This window comes from Scomber scombrus, chromosome 7 (assembly GCF_963691925.1).
Source record: "Scomber scombrus chromosome 7, fScoSco1.1, whole genome shotgun sequence".
NCBI lineage: Eukaryota > Metazoa > Chordata > Actinopteri > Scombriformes > Scombridae > Scomber > Scomber scombrus.
In genome coordinates this window covers 17,753,932-17,772,994 of record NC_084976.1, presented here as the reverse complement: position 1 = coordinate 17,772,994, position 19,063 = coordinate 17,753,932, and the positions used below count along the sequence as shown (strand labels likewise).

At 41.5% G+C, this 19,063-nt stretch overlaps 3 protein-coding genes across 3 annotated transcripts in view; 1 reads left to right on the top strand and 2 right to left on the bottom strand.

Moving 5' to 3' along the window:
- slc50a1 (solute carrier family 50 member 1) overlaps positions 1-19,063 on the bottom strand; it is a 390,175-nt gene that overhangs the window by 238,416 nt on the left and 132,696 nt on the right. The window lies entirely within an intron of this gene.
- On the top strand, positions 325-1,989 carry s100t (S100 calcium binding protein T). Its single transcript, XM_062422580.1, has 3 exons — positions 325-344; positions 1,418-1,580; positions 1,699-1,989. The coding sequence occupies exons 2-3, from the start codon at positions 1,419-1,421 to the stop codon at positions 1,861-1,863; spliced, it is 327 nt and encodes a 108-aa protein (XP_062278564.1). The 5' UTR covers positions 325-344; position 1,418; the 3' UTR covers positions 1,864-1,989.
- Positions 5,222-18,533, bottom strand: chrnb2 (cholinergic receptor, nicotinic, beta 2). The gene is made up of 6 exons (XM_062422174.1): positions 18,517-18,533; positions 14,632-14,779; positions 12,990-13,034; positions 11,092-11,201; positions 7,148-8,276; positions 5,222-5,371 (listed from the first exon to the last, which is right to left on the bottom strand). The coding sequence occupies exons 2-6, from the start codon at positions 14,659-14,661 to the stop codon at positions 5,222-5,224; spliced, it is 1,464 nt and encodes a 487-aa protein (XP_062278158.1). The 5' UTR covers positions 14,662-14,779; positions 18,517-18,533.

Here is a 19,063-nt window from a genome sequence, read left to right as displayed (position 1 = left end):
TTACTTAGTGTTTTGCTGTAAGTAGACTACCAGTAGATATTTTTATCGATATGTCATCTCTGACGGACAATACTAGAGGGGAACAGGTGGATCTTACGTGTGTCCATTCAACAGATAGCAGGTGTCTGATGCGTAAACAGAGAAGGAGGAGAGGAGAAAGGGGGATGGGATAGAGGATAGAGGAGAGGACTAACAGGTGGAAGGAGGGTGAGAGGAGGATGAGAGAAGTGGGATGGGTGGAGTGAGGGATGTATTTAAGACGTCCTCCTCATCCTCCCCATCAGTCGCTACTGCCTTCTCTCTCTGCTACCTGACCTACAAGCCAGCACTTGTCCTCAGCTCAGGTAAGAAGCAAAGACTGGTGCAAACATGGGGGGATGTAGTGGACAGATTCCACCTCTGAAAACTGAGTCCAGACATTTCTAAGAAGTTGTTTCTGACTATTTGTACTTTTAGAAGTACATGTTAGGGATGGAGCTAATGAATGTTGTTTGTCTGTATAGCTGTAGGTGGACTGTCCTTAGCAAGTCCTTGTGCAAAGACAGAAATAACTTTCAGTCTATTCACTTGATGCTGATGAGTTATAAAATGTATCCTGTTTATCTGTACATCAGAACAATCAACTTTGCAAAACATTTCTTTTTAAAATATTGTTTATGCTGCTGATTCATGGACATTTGAAACATTGTGTTCATGAGAAGACACTGGTTTAAGAGACTGACAGTCAGGAAAAGTCTTCACAGTTCACAGAGGTGATGTAGGTTCAAGAAAGCCAAGGACCTTTACACCTGGCTCCGGTGTTTTATGCCATCCGGCTGGGCTAAAGTAAGAGCTGGATCAGGTTGCCTCTGTGTGTCCCAGTTACATCTCCTCCACTGGTTCGGCTGTTTTACCAGCTTAGAGTTTCACTCTTATCAGCTGGCTCACATGTCCGGCTGCTGACTAGGCCCTGTCTCCCAGAGGTCCTCACGCTGGGCCAAAGCAACAAACAGATGAGGATCATTTTATCTGTGGCAAAATCTTATCAGGGCCACTAGCAGGGAGGAAACCCTCTACATGTGGAAACAGAACAAACTTGGCTAGAGGGCTCTACAGGGTTTCTGACTCTATCAAAATACCTCTCCTGTCACCATATAAATATGCTTTGACACCTCATCGCTGTGTCAGTGAGGGTATTGTAGCCAATGATTCAGCTTTGTGTGTTATTTTGTTCATGCCTCTATGTTTCTGTCTGTCTCACACTGCCTGGCACTAAGACTAAAAAAAGAAAATGTGTGCATGAGTGCATGTGAGAGAGAGTGACAGAGGGAGACATTAACCTGTATTGATTTACTGCAGACTTTTCCTCCAGAGTGTACAGATTTAGTACTGACATAGTCTGCTCTCGCTGTCTTCCTCTCTCTCTGACCCTATCCAGAATGTCTTTGCCCAACTCAGAGAATGCCTCCACCCTGGAGAACGCCATGCAGCTCTTGATCCAGACTTTCCATAAGTACTCTGGAAATGAGGGGGACAAATATACACTGAGCCGGGCTGAGCTCAAAGAGATGCTTACCACAGAGCTTGGGAACTACCTGGGGGTAAGGAAGCACCTGTGCACAATCAGAGATACAGGATGCACACACAGGTTTCATGTGTATAACTTAGATCTAGACTATATCCAGATTATATTTCTTTCATGTTCCCTCATTCACACAGAATGCCCAGGATAAGGAGGCGGTGGATAAGGTTATGGGAGACCTGGACTCCAACAATGACGGTGAGGTTGATTTCACCGAGTTTATAATATTGGTTGGAGCTCTTACTGTGGCATGCAACGACTTCTTCCTGGAGTTCAACGAAAAGGGGGAGAAGAAGAAGTGAACACGCCCATCGACTCAAAGATGTTCTCACTGCAAACAACGCACTCCAGGGAGGAAACAGTCAAGACAGGAGAGAAGATCTGAGTAGGACATCTATCACAAACTTCACTTGCGCAAATACACACACATACACACAAATATTAGTAATATAAGCAGTACAAGTTTGGTGTTTGTGTATTTGTCCTGTCAGTCCATTACAAACTGTATTTATTGCAATGTGAAAATCTGGAGAGTTTAAGTCAAGTTTCAACACCTGTCATTGTTGAATATCTCTCTTTCTTGTTCTTTTCATGTATTTTGTAACACATTCAAGCTGAGGAATTCCCCCCTGGAAAGAATAAATGTGGTCTTTACTCAAACAATACCATGTTGTTTTGTACTTTATTACAGCAGAGAAGAGTAAGAGCACAGATTGGGCACCAGGTGGCAGCAATTGGACCTCAAACTGAACCCAGTAGTTTTGACATGACAGGATTTACCTTTTCCATTTGCTTTGCACATGCTGGTACAGAGCTTTATCCTAAAAACTGATGGAAGTGGCTTTATGAAATATATAAGAGACTGTAGTTCAGTTACTTCTGTGGCAGCGTGAAGTTACCATATTTCATCAAAAAGGTCAAGCAGATACCAGCAGCAATGACTGTACCTAAATTCCTGTTTTTACAGCAGAATAATAAGAACTTGAGGTGACCTTGGTTGAGCTCTACACCCATGATTGTTTAAAGTCCCATTTCCTAGAGGGAAAAAAGCACTGTGTGAGTGTGTAGGTATGTGCGTGTCTGTGACTATATAAAAAGGAAGTTAAGCAGCCTCAATATTAGAAAGCCAGGAAACGTTTCTTTCTTTCATTCTATCCTGTGCTGTAAGATTAATGGGAAGTTTGGGCAATACCCTAATTAACAGTCTGTAGGTAAGTTGTGTGAATGTGCGTGAGATAAAGAGTAAAAACATGCCACACTTTGATTAATCTGAACCTACAACCTTTATTGGACTGGTTTAAGGTGTGCGCAGGAGCAGATCTGGGAGTCAGGAAGGAGGAGGTGAAAGATGGGGGGGGGGGGGGGGGGGGGGGTATAATGAGAGCGGAAGTGAGAAGAAAGGAAGGAAAGTGGAAAGGTCAGAGCAAGAGAGAGAGAGAGAGAGAGAGAGAGAGAGAGAGAGAGTCTCTGATAGGCTTTTCACACTTGTTTGGGATCTGTCGGGAATCCCGTGGGTACTGACATCCTCCAGAGACAGAAAGAGAGAGAGACACACAGCTTCTAGTCCTGAACTGAGCTGAGCTGCAGACTTGTCCACACAACCCCTAAAAAGGTGGGGAAACTCAGAAACACAGAGTAACAGTGACTGAGGATTAGAGAGCTTCTTTTTTTTTAGATTCGTAGTGGCTTTCTTATGCATCACCAACACTAACGGTCCTTTGTTTCTGCCTATCCTGCTTTATTACTCGTCACTATTTGGATTGTGCTTGCTCTTGCTTGCTTGCTTCCTTAGCTGCAACGTCATAATAATGTCAAACACACATATAATTTAGCATCTTATACAGTCTATGGTCATCTGTCATCTTTTCTGCTTATGATTTAGCATCTTTAACTTATTGCATGGTATGACTGCTTCAGAGTTGGTCCTGTTGTCATTCTCTCTTGTTTATTGAACATTTAATTAATCCGCATTCCCCATTAGCCCGAAAAAGCCTTTCACATCTTGCTCAGTTGTCACAGGACCGGTGAGGATCGTGGAAAACTACGACATATCAGCCATTCGTAGATGAAAAGGAAAATGCATGAAGGTTGTTATTATTCTAATTGGACTGAAATGTCAGAAACGTGTTTGTCCATGGAAGAGCAGATAAGGGAGGACTGGAAAGAGATTAATAGAGGGAGTGGGGGAGGCACACGTATGCTTTTCTGAGCATTGTATGTGACAGATGTGGGAATGCATTTGGGCATGGAATACGCATACATACACACATACATGTATACATATGCTCTGAAAGTTACATAGATGATTACAAAACCAACTGCAGAGAGGAGAGGAGAGGAGAGGAGAGGAGAGGAGAGGAGAGGAGAGGAGAGGAGAGGAGAGGAGAGGAGAGGAGAGGAGAAATTAAAGAAGGGAGGGACAAGGTGAGACACTGTCTTGCTCTGATCTGATAATCACAGCACTGACGGAAAATAAACATTTGTGAAATAATAACCTAATTTCATGATAAAATACCCATCCTTCCACCAATATGATTTGATTTATATGTTACATATTCCAATACTGATCTTTGCCCCATCTACATTGATACTCCTTCTTGGAGAAATTATGTTCCACTGTCCACCGTCCATCATTGAGGTACTGTCCACCATCTTGGCTCAGATTCCTCAGTTCCTCAGGAGCTAGACTTGTCTCACTGCAGCTGTGCACTGTGGCACAGCAGGCTGCTGTCATACTCTACTTACTGTGCACAACTCTCTAAGCAAAAAACTGTCCATGCAAAATCTATTACTTTATCCTCTTGACTCTGATCTAATAATGCAACCTGGTTCTTTCTTTAATATAAGTATCCTCTATGTATTTTATTGAAGTCCTTCACAATCTGTCGCTTGTACACATAATGTGTTAGTGTGCGCATCACAGGCTGTGTAGTACAGTTTATATCACATTCTTGTTTAATCTATACAATCATACAACACACCAGAGCCACTCTATCAGCAACAGGCCCTTGCATGAGCTAACACATAGAGAAATCTTAATAATATATACTCAATGCTATACTGTGGTAAGCTGCTATGCTATGATAAAATATATTGAATCAGTTCACTGATGTGGTGGATTTCTGAAAAAATAAAGTAAATGTATAAGAACCTTGATATGAACCTCCCTTCCCTTTCTGATTAGCTCCTACTGACATCAGTTAAGATTGTGAATGATAATGTCTTTTGTAGTTGAAGGCGGGCATGTATGTGTCAAATAAGCAGTCAGCGTCAGGCGGAGAGTGTTTATGTCTGGCGCAAAGTTCAGCAAGGAGTAAATCAGAGAATCCTTGCCCCCTGACTGGCTGAACAGGAGAATAGGGAGGGACCTTTCCACCAGAAAGGTTAGGTCAGTCCATTTAACATCTGGACGAAAAACTGCAGGTAAGAGTATGATGGTGTTTTCCTTTTTCTTCATACAAGAAAAACAGTTGTTTGTTGCCAAAAACATTATTATAAAGTTAATGGGTGTGATTGCTGTTCATTTCCAGTTCTGGTTCCAGTTCCATAGACACAATAAAACCCTGACCCGCCACCCCCCTCCTCCCCACCTCCTCTTGTCCTGCTGTGCTGACTGGTCGGGGGAGCTGTCCGTCAGTGTGTTTTGTGGTCTGGGAATGGTCAGCCTGGCATGTTGATGGTCTTGGCTGTGTAATTTTGGAAGAGCGGCTGCATGAACATGCCCACTGTGCCGAACACACACACAAACACAAAGATCCACAGGAAGAGGCGGTCGATCACCATGGCAACGTATTTCCAGTCCTCGCTCACCTGTGGATGGGGGAGGGGTGGGGGGAGCAAAAGGGGTTTGGGACAGGGTGAAGAGAAAGATTAAGGTGAGCAGAATCACACTCTATCAAACATCCTCTTATTCTCTCTCTATTCGTCCCTCCGCCATTAGCTATGCAGCGGGTTAATGGAGGTGAAGGGTTAATGTGAGTGGAGACTCTTTCTGCCACAGAGCACTGATGAGGTTTGACACGAGTCAAGGAGGAAGAGAAGGACACGGGAGACGAGAGAGTGATGGAGGGCAGAGAGGCGGAGGGTGTGCTGACACTGTAACCCCAGTGATGATGACTTGGGGGAGGAGGGGAGGAGGGGAGGAGGAGGGCTTGGCGAACCATGCACTGTGCCAAGGGAGGCAGGGTTTAAAAGCCGTCGGCATGGCGACAGGATGGTAACTATGGCAATGATGGACAGAATTACAGAGGATTGTTAATTCCCATGTCAACTTCTTTCATTCCAGGAGAGAAGCCTGGTTCTCCTAAGATGCCGTGAGGAAAAGTAATAAAAAATGCCACCCTCACTCTGCTGTCTTGGTTCCTCTATTATAGCGCCTTTCCAGTTGTACTCCTTCTCTATGCACACGTCATGCCGCTGCTATAATTACATGTCCATGTTGAATATTCAGTGGGCTGTGATTACGTCACCAGATCTGTCTACTTTGCTTATGCTCTGGCGTAGTCCCCCATGCATTTCAAATGGAAGAGCTAAACAGCACTACTGCACAGCTATACATGATATGACACTGAAACCACAGATCTGTGCTGCACGTGATGCTTTTTATGGCTAGTAACGTTCACATAAAATACAGTGATATATGGTGTGATGTCGTCCACACATAAATAAGATAATTGATTTAATAAGGTGTAGAGCCAGACAAATACATTGTGTATGTTGGCAGGAAATTGCAGAGCAGTAAATCAGTTATTTATTGGAAGCATCATCAGCATGTAGTGTATATTATACTTAACTTTTACTCACTTCATTTAAAGGTGCAGTGTGTAGAATTTATTGGTATCTAGCGGAACAGACTTGGCAGAAATGTAATATTCACGAATATGTTTTAAGTGTATAATCACCAAAATAAGAACTGTTGTGTTTTCGTTACCTTAGAATGAGTCCTTTATATCTACATAAGGAGTGGGTCCTCTTCCATGGTACCATGTTGCACTGCCATGTTTCTACAGCAGCCCCGAATGGACAAACTAAACACTGACTCTAGAGAGGGCCTGGTCCTTTTTTCACAAGTTTAAAGGCCACCATAGGTTCTGATTTTATGACTACTTGGGAACAGTGCAAAAAGCTGTAAATACACCAGTGACATCTGTGTATTTAGTTGATATTGGGAACATGTTATCAAACAATTGCTTATTTATTCATCCAGCAGTAACAGCACAACATTAATATTCATTTGGAGTCAGGTTTCTGACCACCGGAATGTAGAATGTATGTCCAATATTCACTCTGCTTTTAGCTCGGTTTTAGTGTCCACCAACTCCGGAGTCTAATATCTGGCTATTTAGCTGCTAAATTCTCATCTGTGTTCACCAGCAAGTTGCTAACTTTGTCTGCCATTTGGTCCTGGTCAGGTAGTGCACAATGGATTTATCAAAGTTTTTTCTCTAAAAACAGCTATGTGCTGCGTACAGAAATGAGAGCAATGGGTGTGAACTAAAACAATAAAGTTGGAGCCATTAAACGAAAACATTGGGTAATAAATAAAACTGAGACTATTGATACTATAAATTGTGATATAATACTTACACTCTGATCATCATCCTCACTCTTCATGTGATTGGCGATGAAGCGTACCCCTTCCACAGCCTCTTCAAAGCCTGGACAGGCTTGAGCCAGCAGGGCTTGAGTCAGAGCAGGACCTCCTCCTGCTTGCTTCCCCCGTGGCAGGTTTCCAGAGCCCCCCTCCCGGCTCTCCCTCACCCTGTTCAGACCATCCATGGATCCCCCTCCTGCACCTCCAAGATCCCCTCCAAACTGTTTAACAGATGCCCGGTTCACATAGCACGTACAAGGGTCACTGTCCTCCTTGCCAAACACCCCTGTGGAAGATCCTCCTCCATTCCCGCCAGCGCTGCCAAGCCCGAGCCCCACCATCAAGGCCCCCGCCTCCCCGCTGCGTCCACCCTCCTTCTGCTCCTGGGCCCTCCGTCTTTGGCGCAGCCGCTGGCGCTCACAGCTGTTCCTGGGCTGGCGCATGAAGAGCAGAGCAGGAAGCTTGTTGAGAAACACCAGTTTAACCCAAGGGGGCATGGTGTGTGTGGTGGGTGAGCGGTGATGCACATTGAGCACACACACACTGGTGACAATAGAGAAGGTGACCAGGACCATGGTGAACATCAGGTATTTCCCCACAAGAGGGACATCTAGCGAAGTGGGTGGGACGATCTTTGAGATCAGCAACAGGAACACAGTGAGCGCCAGCAGCACAGAGATGCAGAGCGTCATCTTCTCACCGCAGTCAGAAGGCAGGTAAAAGACCAGGATGGCCAATGACGTGATAAGTACACATGGGATGATGAGGTTAATGGTGTAAAAAAGAGGCTTCCTGCGGATTATGAAATCATATGTAATGTCCACGTAGGTGGGGTCAGCAGGGTTCTCGTTTCGCCGCCCTGGCAGGGCGATGATGTCCCACTCTCCGCTGGGCGTGAAGTCATCCATGCTGGCCACATCGGCACGCAGCACCAGATCGATCTCAGTGCGGTCATAGGTCCAGGAGCGGAAGCGCAGCGTGCAATTCTGCTGGTCAAAGGGGAAGTGCTTCACCTCGATTTTACAGGCTGACTTATAGATCGCTGGGGGCAACCAGAAGATACTGCCATCGTGGGAGACCACTGCATTAGAGTAGAATGACACCTCGTACACCCCATCAGCACTGAGAAACAGGAAAGAGACAAAGAGGAGAAAGAATAGGAGTGTGAGATGATGTCCTCAAAAATATTTTGTACAAGAAAAACAAAAAAGTGTGATGTAAGGGCCATGTCTCCACTGGGTCACAAGAACAGTAGAACATGACATATCTCATTATGTAATACGATTAAAGAGCTCCAGAACACACACACACACACACACACACACACACACACACACACACACACACACACACACACACACACAGTCTGAATTGTAAAAGAGGCAACATACTGTACATCAGAGGTCAAGCTACATTTACCTTTATCGGCCATCAAGTTCAGTGATACATACATATACACACATAAGGACACAAAGCTACACACACTACCTGACAGAAAAACACACAAACTCACATGAGACTTGTGAGACTTTAAGGTGTCTCAGGGCAGCAAGATCACACACCTGCTTATACAAACACAATAAGCAAGGAAGTGAGATCGAATGAACTCGGAGTCTAGACAGGAAACACGGCTCACAGGTCAGACTGGGTCGAGTTAAACAGCTCAAATTAGCCACTTCAGTCAGAAGTCAGCTGACATTAAAACCGCAGATTGAATTTCCATTTAACTCAGAATTTTGGCAGGAGAACTAATTAATGATGGATAATTCTGTCAAATGTGACATACACAAGAGGATCATTCCACATTTTGGACTGTGATTACACAACTGACCCACCTACTCAAGGACACTCTATGAAACACCATCTCTCCTGCAAATTTTGTTACAAAATAATCAAATTAAGACTTCAAAATCAGTAACTGTTGTGCTGCAGTGCTGTATGCAGAGCTAATCCTCTTGTTTAGGTGATTGACAGGAGTTTGAAGCAGTGGAGAAGACTCGGTGGATAACATAATGATCTGGGGTGCGCTGGATTAACGGGATCATTTTATCTAGTGTTAGGTGGGTCAGAGATCTTTTAATCTATCGTAAAGCCAGGACGGAAGAGGGGAAAGAGGAGAAGACCAGACAGATCACTGGGCTCCGGTGAGCTGATTTGCATACTGTAGGCTGACACTCAGTTTCCATTACATTAAGACAAGTGGCCTGCAGCATCCTTAGCTGGCTCAAACCGCCTCTAATTAAAAACTAACAATCAAGTTGAGGAATTTTCTATTTTGGGGCATGTTGAAAGTTGTGTTATTTTATCTGTGATTTTGCATTTATTTGCTATATGGTAATATTTACACCGTATCACCCAGCTGGATTACCAAAGTGGATAACTTGGGTAACTTTGGACCCCCCAGGGGTCCCCAAAAGCCACAGGCCCACTGTAAATTATTTCTAGTACTTTAACTAATTGAAAAGTTATTCAGGGAATATGCACTTAAAGTACAATTGCAATTAAACTGGGTCCTGCATTATGAACACACAGTTTCTAGTGGTTCTGTCTTGTAGATCGCCCATGTGTCAGAATCTACTTTTGAGAACTTAATTATTTTTGTCTAGATTGTGCTCACATGAAAACATAACATGCACATTTCCATTTTTTTTTTCTGGGGCCTCACTGGAATATTTGCATGATTTAAAGTTCAAAAGTTCAACTCCTGTTCATCTTACACTGGCTCCGGAGGCTAATAGTCGTCAGACTTAATTTCTTTTTCCCATGCTTTACTCAAAATATAAACTTTGTACATGTTCGAGCCTGAATCTATTCCGAAATATGCGAGTGGACAATGCGAACAACCATTGCAACAACCATGGTAATAAAGGCTACAGAACAGACAGAGGGCACCATTTGTATGTAAGTCACTTCAACATTTGAATCTTTTACTTTGTCTAACATCTGACATTATATTATATATTTCACCTTTAAACCTGCAATAACTAATTTTTTGGCCGCTTGGGGGAAGCAGAAACAAGTAATGAACACAAAAATGATATACCTTTTAAGTTTTTAAGGCAAAACTTAAAAGGTATATCATTTTTGTGTATTTACACATCCAGCAGATATGGAGCAACAACAATATTCATTTTCTCACTCTCCTTTTGGTTCTGGTTTGGTCTTCACCAACTTTGGAGGGAAATATCTGGCATTTTCACTGCCAAATTTTTCACTTTATTTACCAGCTAGTTGGTAACATTGTCTGTCATTTGCTATTGTGCAAGTAGCATACAGAGCTTCTTCACTGAAAACAGCGTGCTCCCTACAGCTGAAAACAACACTTCCTCACAGCAGCAAATCAAACTTTACAGAAGCAGAATTTTTTTGAATTGAGCGATACAAATTATAATAGAAGTGACTATAAATTAAAATGCAAAGAGTTTTATTATCTAGCATCAATGCACATAAACCACATGAACATCCCACATTTTAATGAGTCAAAAAAGTAGTGCCTTCTTGTGGATTTACTGTACAAACTGTACATTTATATGTCTACTGCATAGATCTACTGTATGAGTAGTGTATTTTCACTTATCTACCTGGGTGTGTAGTGCAGATGACACTATCTTTGAAGTGTCTCTCGAGACTTGGAGGTATAGTAATGTAGCATTAGCCATTTCAGTAGATTACAGTGGACATATTAGATCATGCGTAGCGGGCCTACATGTATTACACAGTTATACTTCTGGCATCTAATTGATGTTCTCATCCAAAGTGACTTAGAACAGTGGCAGCTGAATCAAAGCACCAGGGAGTTGGTTTTAAAGCTTTATCATTTTAACATGAGAACTGCAGGCACATGTGCTTCTGTTATGCATGTTTATGAGCATGCATGCATCCTGAGCCTATGTGTCTACTTCTGAAGATAGGACAGGAGGGTGAGTGAGTGACTCACTTGTTGTAGAGCACCACGTCAGGCAGCCAGATGTGTTTTGAGGGCAGCCTGACCTTCATCATTCCATCAAACTCCTCAGGGACCCAAGTCAGACGATAGTCCTGCCACTCCTGAGGACCAATAAGAACACAATGCTTAGTCACTCATGCACCAATCACACAGCAGCAAAAAGACATCTTGAGCAGAGAGGAGAGGAGTCTGTCTATCCATCTTTTTATCTGTCTGACGGTCAGTCAGTGGTCAATCTAACACATCACAAGCCACGTAAGCCTAGGGAACATCCTGTGCTGTCGGTCATCTTTAAGCTTACGTCATACTTTTAACTATAAGCCTAAGAGAGAGTGAGAGATGCGCTCATGTCAGCCCTGACCCTGAATGGTCTTTTAAACACACCCAGGCACAAACCAATCAGCATGATTAAAATGCCATCTACAGGAAGGCCATTCCTCTGCGTGTGTGTTGTGCAAGCATGTGTCTGCATCAGCAAACATCTCTATGTCCTCCATGCAACCTTGTGTAAAAAGATGGGCATTATCTTGTTCTCCATGTTGTGGGTCAATCATTGACATTGATACACTGAAGCCTCTGTGACCTGCAACAGCAGCTCTGTCTGGCTCTTCTATGTTATGGCCATGTTGGAGCTGTAATTCCCATGCTAGGTCGTCTGCAGTAACTGTGATGCATTATGGTCATTACAGTTTGTCTTGGCTCAGGACAGCTGTCCTTGGCTCCCCTGCTTATCACTAGCAAGGGATCCATAGAGCACTGATGGCCATTCTACGCTCTGTTACATGTCATAAATCCTAACTTGCTCAGGTGCAAGTGTATTTGTGTTTGTGTGTGAACATGGGACAGAGAAATGCATCAAACTAATCTAATAAATGCAGCGTCCATAAATTATACACCAAAGGCTGTTTTGAAAACTATCATCTCTTTCATTTAAATGTATGTCCAAATTGAACATATGTGTGTTGTAACACCTGCCCTCAAATGCATGTACATATATTGAATAATGTGTGCATGTGGGTGGACGCATTTTTTATATCTCATTTATGTGAATGTGTATACCCACATGTTTTACCATTTTATGGCCCCAGCTGTAAGAGCCAGTCATGTAGAAGAAGGTCACAATGCAGTCAGAGTCACATTATTTACAGGTTTCACAAGGTGAGGTCTCATCCAAAATCACTGACCGATCACTGACTGAATAACTGACCACTTCACCAACTGAGTGATAGCGGTACAGTATTTGTGCAATAAGCTTTATTAATATCTGTTATTTGTGTTTTGAGTGTAAAAAATACACCTGTGGTTCCTGTTCATAAAATTCAACTCCCTTCACATATTTCCCCCGTCAAATTTGGGGTTTTCGCGTATGTGAATTGTTTGACGTCTCTCTTACTGTCTGCGTCTGACACCAATCTTGTGAGTTCTCAGAGCTGCAGCTCCACATGAGCAGAGGCAGGATTAGACTCTGCCAGCCACATCACCAGAGAAACATATGGAACACAGAGATGCATTTCTCCCCCAGTAACTGGACCACTGCTCATACACGTTGGTCTACTGGTCTATGATAATATTGTGGCATTTGATTATATAATGTAAATCAGCATGTATACTGTAGTGCATCATTGAGAGAGTATTATTCACTGTCCATGCTTGTCTAAGTCACATTTGTGACTACTGTCCAAGACCCTCGTGGCATGTGATTAAATTCCACTGATCTGGCAGTCACACTGTGAAAACTAAAATAAACCATCTCACAAAAAAAAACACCACACACACACACACACACACACACACACACACACACACACACACACACACACACACACACACACGCACAAATGTTGGTTACGTCAGGTCAGTAAGATGAGGACAAGATTGTGGCGTCTTACCTGTGTTAGCCAGACGTTTGTGGTCATCACCTGCTCTCTTTCATGCTGCAGAAGAAGAAGACATGTATGTAACAAACCATGTGATTAAACTGGTAATCCAGAAATTCAGTATAGCACTTCCAACAAGTTGGGGTCATATATATGAAAAATCAATTCTGCAAAGCTGAGACATCCTTAACTTTGAATACCTTGGCAGAGTCAAGCTTTAAAAACACTAGATCCTACATGTTTCATAATGCAGGTTAATAGCTTCTTTCATCAGACCAAGTAAATCACTGCATCTTTCAAACTCCACCAGTTTTTAAGTCCAGGTTTCCTGCAGAAAATCTGAAGTCCCCTAAGACCAAGTTGAGACAACCATGATGACATCACAGGGTCGTTGTTTGTTTGTTTGTTTTTTATCAGACTTTAGAAAGCTGCTCCATAACAATACAAGTTGTATTATAAATGTGTTGTTAGAGGCTGAGTAGTACTCTTCCACCTGAACCAATCTTTATGTTTAATATCCATGGAGTGCCCCAATAACTATACAGCTAAACTAATAGATTTCAGTGGAAACATTGAAGATCCAGGTATATTTTAAGACATAAAAATACTCCACTGTGTGTCTATTAGTCTTTCCACTTAAATAAGTTAAACTGCCTTGTTGAAAACCTTTAAGTTATATCTACTCCTTCTCTCTTACTCAAAAACTCTGAATTAATGAATAAGCAAATATTTTACTTTTCACAATTTAACTGCTGGCCACAAGATGTCTCTTACTTCAATGTATAGTTATTTTGCAGTGTGTGTGCACTGGAGGATTCAAGTTTCCACATCACACTTGTCTAAGTTGTATACTGGACCATGATTGGCTCAAAACCTGTTGATGTCACAAACCTTACTCACAGGTACACACCTTAAACTCAACACACTGTGACACCTGAATGCAGAGAAACTTTCCTTCTAAAGCAGATTAATGTGAAAACAAACTCTGCACACATATCATTCTGCACAGTGAAGCTCAAACAACCACATACAATAATAACAAACACATTTTTGAGTGGATGGGGACTTAAAGTTTTCTTTTTTTGAGTGACTTTAAGCATTCATTCATTTGTCCTTATCCTCTTGAGGGTCGCAGGGGGAACTAGAGCCAATCTCAGCTGACATTGGGCAGGAGTCAGCATACACCCTAGACAGGTTGCCAGTCAGTCGTGGGTTAACATATACAAGTATATATAGACAGACAACCATTCACACTCACATTCACAGGCAATATAGAGTCACCAATTAACCTAACCTGCATGTTTTTAGTCTGTGGGAGGAAGCTGGAATACCCACAGAGAACCCATGCAGGCCTTGAAAAGATTTCTATAAAAATGATGAATTCTATAAAAAAATCAGGCCTGTGGCGAAAGACCAATTGATTACCAAACTGATTTGGAATTTCCTGGGATTTACATGATTAAAGTCAACTTCATTCACAGCTCCACTTTTGCAGAGTTAGAAAATCAAATTAAGTGAATGTATCCAGCAGGAAGAGCATTAATCAGCATTAGTGCACTTTTTGCACCTGACAAATGCTTTCTAGATCTAATTAGTATCATTCTTTGGACTGTAAAAGGTGCACCCATATTCAAACAAGCAAGAGCATACTCACCACACTGATGAGTTGGGCCAACGACACCATCAGCTGCACAGTAACCAACTCAGAGCCATTAGTGGCAGGACGGATCAGTTTGTTGTAGTGGGCTGGGTTTAGGAGATGCTCCACCAACCGCTCCTCTGTGTCTGCCCCGAGGCTGCCTGTAATGAGATCACATTATCATCATTGTCATCTGCTGCTATCATGACTCTAAAAAGTTGCAGTCGTCAGTAATTTGACATTATTTAAAAAAAACAACAACAACTGACTTTTGTCAAATCTGAGTACAATCATTAAAGAGCATCAAATCATACTGTGCTATTGAATTTCTTTGTTTGCCCTCTGCCAGCTTTGAGATCCGGCTGTCCATGTGTATTAAGAATGCAAAGCCTTTGAACCATGGCATTACTCATCACTGCCGGCTGGAGCATGTCAGCACAGTTCGATACACACTTCTTACAAGATGTGACATCATAAGAATGAGTCAACCGGTCTGAATGTCTCTACAGCTATCCTTTCTGTTTCTATAGCTCTCTTTGTGTCTTCTGTCTATTCTCCTCTGCTGTGTTGCACTTCTCACCAACTGCCAATCTTTTGTAGCTTTGGGTTACTTTCACTCAATCTCTCACTTCATTTCTCCCCTCTTTTCCCCCCATCCCATCATCTGTAGCACACTGTAGTCATGTCTGTGGGATGGTCAAGTTTGGGCAGAGCTGTCACAACACCACACATGAGGGGAGGCGTTTTACTGAGAGACACATGACGCATAAAGTGAAAACAACTGTTCTGTGCCTCCTCTTTCCTTCCTCTCCCACTATTTACTCCCTGCCTCTCTGGCATCTGCTGGCTCCTGTGCAGCATCTTTTCTCACAGTTACCTCACACCTTCACCCTGAAGGTGAACACAGGTTGCTTACTGTTAACTTGGTACAAATGTTGTCATATTCAAACCTGCTATTTTAGAGGCTATTAAGGGTGAAGGAAAACAAACACTGACTGACTAACAACTGTGAGATGAAACATCTATTTCTCAAGGACATCCTTAGACACAAAACATCAACATTAACAGACAAGAAAAAATGAAGATGAAACCTAATAATAATAATAATAATAATAATAATAAAATGTGTCAAAAATAATATAAAATAAAATACACATAAGAAACTAAAATACATTTTTAAGCAAAAATGCCAAAATATTTGCTGCTTTTAGCTTTTCAAATGTCATAATTTAATGCTTTGCTTTTTCATGCATGATAGTAAACTAAATATCTTTGGATTTTGGTCTGTTGGTCAGATGAAAAAAGACATTTAAAGGTATCACGTTTGAATCAATAACCAGCATTTTCACTATTTTCTGACATTTTATTGACAAAGTAATAATGATCTCATCTAGTAGGGCTGCAATCATTAGTTGCAGCCCTACTAGAATGATTAGGCCACAAATCAATCAATTTTGATAAAGTATCAAAAGTCAGGATTTGCTGCTTCTTCAGTTTCATATCATTGTAAACTGAATATATCCTTGGGTTGGTTTAAACAATTTGAAGCAATTAAAGCAATTTAAAGACGTCACCCTGGGTTTTAGGAAATTGTGATGGCCCTTTTCTTGTTTTCTAAAATGTTACATAGCCTATAGATCAATTCATTAAGAAAATAATAATCAGATTTATCAGTAATGACAATAATCATTAGTTGCAGGCCCGATCAATAGTACTGAAAAATGAAATGTATAAGCTGCACAGGCTAAAAGAGACAAAGTACATAGATACATACAGCCAAATACAAAAAAGAAGAACAGGTACATTTGAAATAAGCATGAATTTTGAGATTTGTGTCATCTGTGATAAAATTATATAAGAGAAATACTGAGACAGAAATTAAAATGCTGGAAACAAACTGGATGTATCCCACTCATTTTTCCAAGTTTCTGAGTTCATCTCTGACACTCTGTCCTCCCCCTCTGATTCTCCCTTGATCTCCTTCTTCCTCCTCCCCTCCCTCTTGCCCTGTAGCGCTGCTGTGTTCACTGAACAGGAATGATAGCCTCTGACTCTGGATCAATGAGGACTCTATCCTTGCCACGTAAACTCAACATGCAACCTTTTAAAAGAAAATTCCGCTGTTTCCCATGTCCCATGTCTTCTGTCTCATTTTCTTTTACACTTTCTCTCTTTCCATCATTTGAGCCAGCCTGTGTTTTCACCTCACTTCCCTGACTGTCTCTCTCCCTCTCTGTCCTTCCTGTTATCTCCATCTCCATCGCTGACAGCCACTATCCATTTATTGCCCCTTTGCTTGGTAATCCAACATCATCAATACACATCCTGTCAGCACATGTGTGTAGCACCCTGGTTGTTTATTGTGCATGATGTGCAGGCTCTCTTTTTATTTGTACATGTATCTTTTTGTGTGCACATATTCATGAGGGAAATAAGCCTTGCTGTCTGTGTCGGAGCCATATGAGTAATGTATATTATATCCAGAAGCACAAGGCAATAACACGGTCGGATGAGGCAGAGAGCTAATACACTTCACTTAAACAATGATGAAGCAGAAAACAGTCGCATTCCCATCAGCTGTGCTCCTAATATAAATGGTAATTTCATGCTCAAACTAACTACATGACAACTTAAAAGTGCTGCTAAATTAGTGATATTCAGCTATTTTTCTGTATTAGTTTTAAATCATAATTAGGCATATAGAAGAATCTGCACATAAATGAATTCAAAGGCAGATTTTAAAGCAAGGTCTCAAACAGCTCTGACTGTATGGATCATCCCCAGTGCTTCAGATAAACCTTACAACATTTCACTTCATTAAGATGTCAGACCTTTTGGGAGGCATCATTACTATGGGAGTAATGTTGTGTTCTTTCATTTAAATGAGTACTCAGAATCTCCAGTAATCAGTTAAAAACCACCAAAACAAAGTGCAAGATGACTATTGTTTATGATTTTTGCAAAAGTTTAAATCAGACATAATTATCTCTGTCAGCCTTTTCCTGATTCTGTGACATAAGTGGGATTTTAAGGGCAACTGTATGCAGCAGTATTCCACCCAGATCCACTGATAAACACACAGTTGATGGGAAAGAAAGAAAAATAATGTTAATCAAAAAACAAAAAATAATGGAAGCTTTAGGCTTTAAACATTTTTTAATAAACACGTTAATAAATAGTTAAAAATGCCTACAATTTAAAGGGATGCACAGAGTAATGAGGCCACACGAGCATAAAAACCACTGAACCACTTAGAGCAACGATTAGTTTTATAGGCAGGTAGAGTCAGCTAGAGTCAGGTAGGTTCAATATGTTCCTTGTGATTTGCTGGTCACAAAAAACTCCCTCAGATCCCTCTGTTCACAGGACTGTTCAGGCTGTTTCAGATATCTCAACAACATGATGAGAAATCTCAACCAAGGCCAAGCATGAGTGATTTTTTGTGTATCTACCATGTTTTGCATATATAATTTTTATAGGATATCTTAACATTGTGACATATGGCATGTTGGAACATTTTCATTATTTTCTTATGAACCAATGTATTAATTTAAATCAAAACAGTCAGGCATCTGTATGTATTATGTGTTTTATGCAGATCTAGATGAAGAGGCAGATTAAAAACTCCTTTCTGTTATCAAAATAAAATGAATTTAGAGCATTGTGCAGCCTTGGCTTAAATTTCCACTTTCTGAATCTTTGTATTTTTGCTTATTTTTAGCTCATCTGAAACATTTGCATGGGTTCAGGATGAAAGTCTAGACTAATATTGTACGGCACTGAGACAAATTAGAGACACAAACAGAATTTCTTATCTCGAGAACAAGGCTGCAAAAAATATCTACACACTCCATTCTCGTCGCCGCACAAACATGTTAACTCAGCTGCTCATCTTCAGCACTTATTAAAGCTTCTAAACAAAGACTGATCTTTTCAGCCCCGCCGCTCTCTGTATCCCTGTCTCCACACACGACACTATGTCGGGCTAAAGGCCGAGTTGAGTGGTTGTAATGTTGCTGGTAGCTCAGGTTGTATTCTGGTTGTTTTCCAGTGCAAATATTGCAAACTTAATGTGACACTATGAATATTTCAGCAAGGCTCCCCATTAGACCCTGGAGCAAGGGAAGTTACACATCACCATTCACATGCAAACACACACACTCACACACACACACACACACACACACACACACACACACACACACACACACACACACACCTCAGTAGCACAGGAACAGATGTGTAGGATGAGATGGTAGCCATGTTCACTGTACGATTGCTTCTCAACTACATCCGTTTCTCTTCCCTTGCTTTAAATAGCCGTTTATCTTTACATGCTGATAGAAAGCGTATAGGTCTTATTCCTGTTTTTGTAGAACTCAATATATACAGTAACTGGTTCCATTATACAAAATCAATCAATCCTCAGATTTTACATATTTACAAT

What these genes read in the sequence shown, in the direction of transcription:
- s100t (XM_062422580.1), top strand. Translation starts at nt 1,419, where the DNA reads ATGTCTTTGCCCAACTCAGAGAATGCCTCCACCCTGGAGAACGCCATG. An exon ending in AGCTTGGGAACTACCTGGGG is followed by an intron (nt 1,581 to 1,698) that starts GTAAGGAAGCAC and finishes TCATTCACACAG; the next exon opens with AATGCCCAGGATAAGGAGGC.
- chrnb2 (XM_062422174.1), bottom strand. Translation starts at nt 14,661, where the DNA reads ATGGTGTCGTTGGCCCAACTCATCAGTGTG. An exon ending in TGGCCCAACTCATCAGTGTG is followed by an intron (nt 13,035 to 14,631) that starts GTGAGTATGCTC and finishes CTTCTTCTGCAG; the next exon opens with CATGAAAGAGAGCAGGTGAT. An exon ending in GACGTGGTGCTCTACAACAA is followed by an intron (nt 8,277 to 11,091) that starts GTGAGTCACTCA and finishes CCTGTTTCTCAG; the next exon opens with TGCTGATGGGGTGTACGAGG.